The sequence below is a fragment of the Sprattus sprattus genome (genome assembly GCF_963457725.1).
Source record: "Sprattus sprattus genome assembly, chromosome: 13".
In the NCBI taxonomy this organism is placed as follows: domain Eukaryota; kingdom Metazoa; phylum Chordata; class Actinopteri; order Clupeiformes; family Clupeidae; genus Sprattus; species Sprattus sprattus.
The window spans coordinates 15,960,091-15,965,090 of record NC_137911.1 but is presented as its reverse complement, the minus strand read 5'-3'; the positions used below and the strand labels follow the sequence as shown (position 1 = coordinate 15,965,090).

The 5,000-nt window shown below is 43.8% G+C and overlaps 1 protein-coding gene across 1 annotated transcript in view; it reads right to left on the bottom strand.

Moving 5' to 3' along the window:
- Positions 1-5,000, bottom strand: part of asap3 (ArfGAP with SH3 domain, ankyrin repeat and PH domain 3) — a gene marked incomplete at both ends in the record, with an annotated part of 39,865 nt that overhangs the window by 30,334 nt on the left and 4,531 nt on the right. Inside the window, one exon of the mRNA XM_080850693.1 lies at positions 2,609-2,681. Coding sequence (XP_080706819.1) covers positions 2,609-2,681 — 73 coding nt within the window. The remainder of the gene's footprint in view (positions 1-2,608; positions 2,682-5,000) is intronic.

The window sequence follows — 5,000 nt, the reverse complement described above, 5'->3', positions numbered from 1 at the left end:
TCGGATTTACTTTTCACACCAATCGAATCTTTTAATTTCGTACATACGGAGGCTGGCAACGAGAGATTTGCGTAAACACGGAGGCAGCAGATTGCGGTGAACCGACTGTAGTACATACCTCACGCCTGTGGGTGGCGCTTTAGCGCTTTATTTACACAACTGAAAAAACGTGAAAAACCTAGAAGAAGAGACTCAAAAGCACAAGGTAAAGGAAGCAGCAAACGGATAAACAAATTACACAAGACATTCAAGCTCCAATTAACAACATTACATTATGATGGTTAATAAAATCAGTGGTCAGACTAAAGGATATGCGAAAATGAATTCTTTTTTCTATTGATAATAAAGAGTTTGGAACAGTAACATGACATGTCTGTCATCCCATCTCCCATGATGCATTGCTCCGAGCATTTTACATACATTTATGAATAAAAAAGCAAATTAAATCGCTGGCCAATTTATATTTGTGCTCATGAAAGTTATGTTACGTCTGAATAAGAAGAATTAGATCAAGATAGGGGGCTACTCAAAAATCAGAAGACTGGGTTAATGTTAGTGAATTCGAGGCCCACCATGAGTGAGATTTTGAGGGAGAACAAGTTATTTATATACTGGTTGGAGATGGCGGAAAAGATCACGTGGGGCAGTGACGTCATCAGGTTGCGTGAAACCGTGCAGACGAACACCAGCCCCCGTACCGATTCAAATCTACTCACTTTCTACCCCGGACTGCGATCGTTACAGAAACGAGGTGCGGATAGAGAGTGTTCGTATGGATGATAGGGCTATCTGTATTAGCTATCCGTATCAGTTTGACAAACTAGGCTCCATGTAAACGACACTTTAGATTCACATTAAACATGGACAAGAAAACATACACATACATTCACACCGTATAACCATATACCCACAAACACACACACACACACACACACACATCACCCTTTCAAACTATACAACACACTCACACCACAAGAGTCATTAATATCACACACACGCATACTGACTTAATTTCACACAGACCCACACACTCTCACTGGTTCACAGCATATAAATACATCACACTTCTTCCCGTTTAATCACCCTCCTCTACACACACACACACATATCACAGACGGCAGCAATCACTGCTAAATTAGGGTGTCCAAAGACAGCCAGAGCCAGCATTGTCAGGAAGCAGGGGCCCCTCCCCCGGTGTTACCGGAATGGCCCCATCTGATTCTGGTTAGGATAGGCAGAGGGGGATAGAGAGAGTGTGTGTGTGTATGTATGAGGGGGGGGTGGTGGTGGTGGAGAGAGAGAGATAGATAGAAAGAGAGAGAGAGAGATAGATAGAAAGAGAGAGAGAGATAGAGAGGCACCCAGCACAGTGTAGTAGTGTGGTGTGAAAGTTGGGGCATCTATCTACCGTTTCCCTGACAAAAACATCTCCTCTTGCCCAACCAGAGCCCTCAAACCTCTCAGTCCCACAGCGCTGTGGCGAGAGAGTGAGTAAAAGAAGGAGAGGGGAAAAAAAAAGAGAGAAAAAAAGAAGGATGACATGTGAGGCTGGGGAGAAAATGAGAACCAGAGCTCATGAAAAGTTGGGCTGCGGGAAACACACGCTGCTGGGAAGCGTACATCATCTTCAGGAAAACAGGACTCAGCATTTGGTTCTTCGCAAGCAGAGTGGGTCAAACGGTTATATGGAAATATACAATGGGGGAGCTCCTCAGCCTAAACACATGGGGAGCTCCAGCCTCCCCTGGCATGGCTGAAAAACTAGAGATATAAACTGAACACTACTCTCTTTCCTCTTTCACGTTACTCTAATGTAAATGATTTACTTTTTCCTGTTTCAGAGCCAACAGCATAGTGCTCAAATTAGTTTGAGTTCTTTGGCTTGTCCTCACAACAGATTGCACCGATTACATAAAAGAACTCCAAAACCAAAAAGTTAAAACCACAAAGGGTTCTAGAAGGGTTCATTCATCTGAACCTCAGAACCGTTTTGTACAATTTTGAACAGTCAGAGACTGAGATATCCTACCACATTTTTAATAAGAAAGAGGGGCAGAGGGAATGTGTGTGTGTGTGTGTGTGTGTGTGTGTGTGTGTGAGTGTGAGTGTGTGTGTTGTAAGTTAACATCCCTGTCTTCAGCCACCCAAGAGAAACCTTGTGTGTATCAGCTTCCAAACAGAAACCCACAGTGTGTGTGCCTACGTGCGTGCGTGTGCGTGTGCGTGTGCGTGTGCGTGTGCGTGAGCGTGTGCGTGTGCGTGTGTGTCTGTATGCAACACAGACTGACGTCTGGCTGTAACAGTCTTCATGAGTTCTTATTGTTCTCGACAGACTTTCACTTGTCTCCCTCACGCAGCAAGTCATCACACAGAGAAACACTTAATCTTACATAACACTCATAAAATGACTCTAGGAGACAGGCTGTTTACGTCAGGAGAGTAAATCAGATCTTCTGCCCTGATATGAAATGTGTTACATAGACAGCCTCTCTTACTTGCAGCAAGCTTTCTCTACTAATGGCGTCTTGAGGAAATGGAAAACTCAAAGCAGTATATTGTGTTTGCTGTATGTGTGTTTATGTGTGTGCGTGTGTGGAGAGTGCCTTACTTAGTCCAGAGTTGTGTATGGCCTTCACTGTCTTCTTCAGCCTCTGTAGAGCACTCTGATCCAGCTCCAGAGACTGTAGGGAGGAGAGAGAGAGAGAGAGAGACAGGATGAGAAAGACAGAATGAGGAGAGAGAGAGAGAGACAGGATGAGAAAGACAGAATGAGGAGAGAGAGAGAGAGAGAGAGAGATGGAAGTAGAGAGAGTAGATTGAAAGAGAGAGAGAGAGAAAGAAAGAGAGACAGACAGAGTCAGGATGAGAAAGACAGAAAGAGGAGAGAGAGAGATTTCTGTCTGTTAGTCATCAGAAAAACCTGAGATATTTATGTCAAAACACCAGGGGATTACAGTGCATGACTTCACAGTGTCAGGTGAGGGTTGCTGTGGAGACGCACTTATACACATGACAGGCATGTCAACACTGTGTCAACCCTTGAGACTCCTCGTCAAGCTGACTCTACCTGATTTGTGCTGTACAGTGAGTCAGCCCCAGCATTTTCCCACACTGGGAGAGTATGACTGCATGAGTCCTATTTCCTCTACGGTAAGCAGGTAAACCACATCATTAAGTGGAGAGCTCAGCGAGTGGGCTTGCTTTTACTTTAACATGAACCATGACTGTCTGCAGGGGCCCCCTGGGCTATTTCACCTTTAAAAGTATTCACCCAGACCAGACCAGACCAGCTTTATGGTGCACTAACTAAGCCAGCTGTGCCACAACAGTATTTAATGGTGTTCAATGGTGTGGCAGCAGTACAGCTCTCAGAGGTTGAAAGTGCGCACACAGACAAACACACACACACACTCACGCACAAACACATACATACACAAGCGTAGACATACACGTAGATATACACATAGGCACACACGTAGGCACACGCGTAGGCTCACACGTAGGCACAGACGCAAGCACACACACGTAAACACACACACGTGGGCAAGAACAAATACACACACGCGCCAAAGCGCAAGCACAAACACACACACACACACACACACACACACACACACACACAGCTCATCTCACTGTTGAGGAAGTGGAAACAGCACCACTAAGGCATTTTGGCTCATGACCTATCTGGCACCATTTTGGGCAAAAGCACTAGGCATCATTACAGGGGCAGAGCAATGATTAAAAACAAGCAATAGCTAAGGTACTGAATTGTTAAGTGATTTATAAACTGCTACTCCACAAATAACTGTATTCAAGTCCTAATCTTACAGAGTACAAAAGTACAGGTTCTTAATTGAAGGTTCATCCCATTGAGACTCCTTAACTACTAACTATGCACCAAGGACTAAAGGTTTTTAAAGAACTAAGCATGCCTTTGCTTGTTTCTGTTCTCATTGCTGCCGTCTGGTAGACGCTACCGGAGCATCCGAACACGGACTACCAGACTCACAAATAGCTTTTTCCCCCTGGCTGTAAGGCTCCTGAATCAGAAACACTGAACCACTGAACAGTTGCCACCTCCACCTACTCCCTGCTCCCCCACTCATACATTTCACTTCATAGATATATTTGCACAATTTTTTAAAAAAAACTTTAACTTATTCTTAACACTTCTTTTTAACTTATTCTCATTCACACTTAAACTGCTGCTAGCCCTTCTACTGTACTGTAACTGTTGAATGTTAATGTTATATGTTATATGTTATATTGTTATAATATATGTTGTTCTTTAAATTGTTGTATCTTAATGTTACATTTTATATGTTTTATTGTCATAGTGTTATAGAGTTTAATGTTATGTATGACGTCTACTGCGTAGATGAATGATGCCTGCCAAGTCATAAGAATTTTGCTGTGCTGAAGCAATTTGGTACATGCAACAATAAACACACTTTGACTTTGACTTTTTTTGACTTTGACTTTGTTTGCATTATTAGAGAGAAACACTTTCAATGGTTCTTTGGAACTGGTTCAGATAATCAGGCAATGCTAGATGCCCATTGTTTCACTCTGTTGGCTTTTGACAGCAATGCTAGTCTTTGGCCGACTATGCCTGGCATTGCAGTAAGCGTAACTGCCATCTAAACTGGACAATGAGGGAAAGATGAGGTGGACAGGCCAGGTCACGTTTGTGTGTTTGTGGTTTCCACGGACACGTGACATCAGCGTGTGTTTTCCACTGCTAACAGCCGGACTGCAGAAGCTTTATGTAGAATGATGGGGACAGGAGTTCACAAGAACACACACACACACACACACACACAGGAAGAAGTGCTCTCTGACCACGCACACATATACACACACACACACTACAGGCTCTATGTCAGTCTACAGGGAGAAGTGCTCTTTGACCACAACACAAGCACACACAGACACACACACACACACACACTGGATCTCTGTTGGCTTCCAGGGAACTTACAGATTTGCTCACTGTCTGC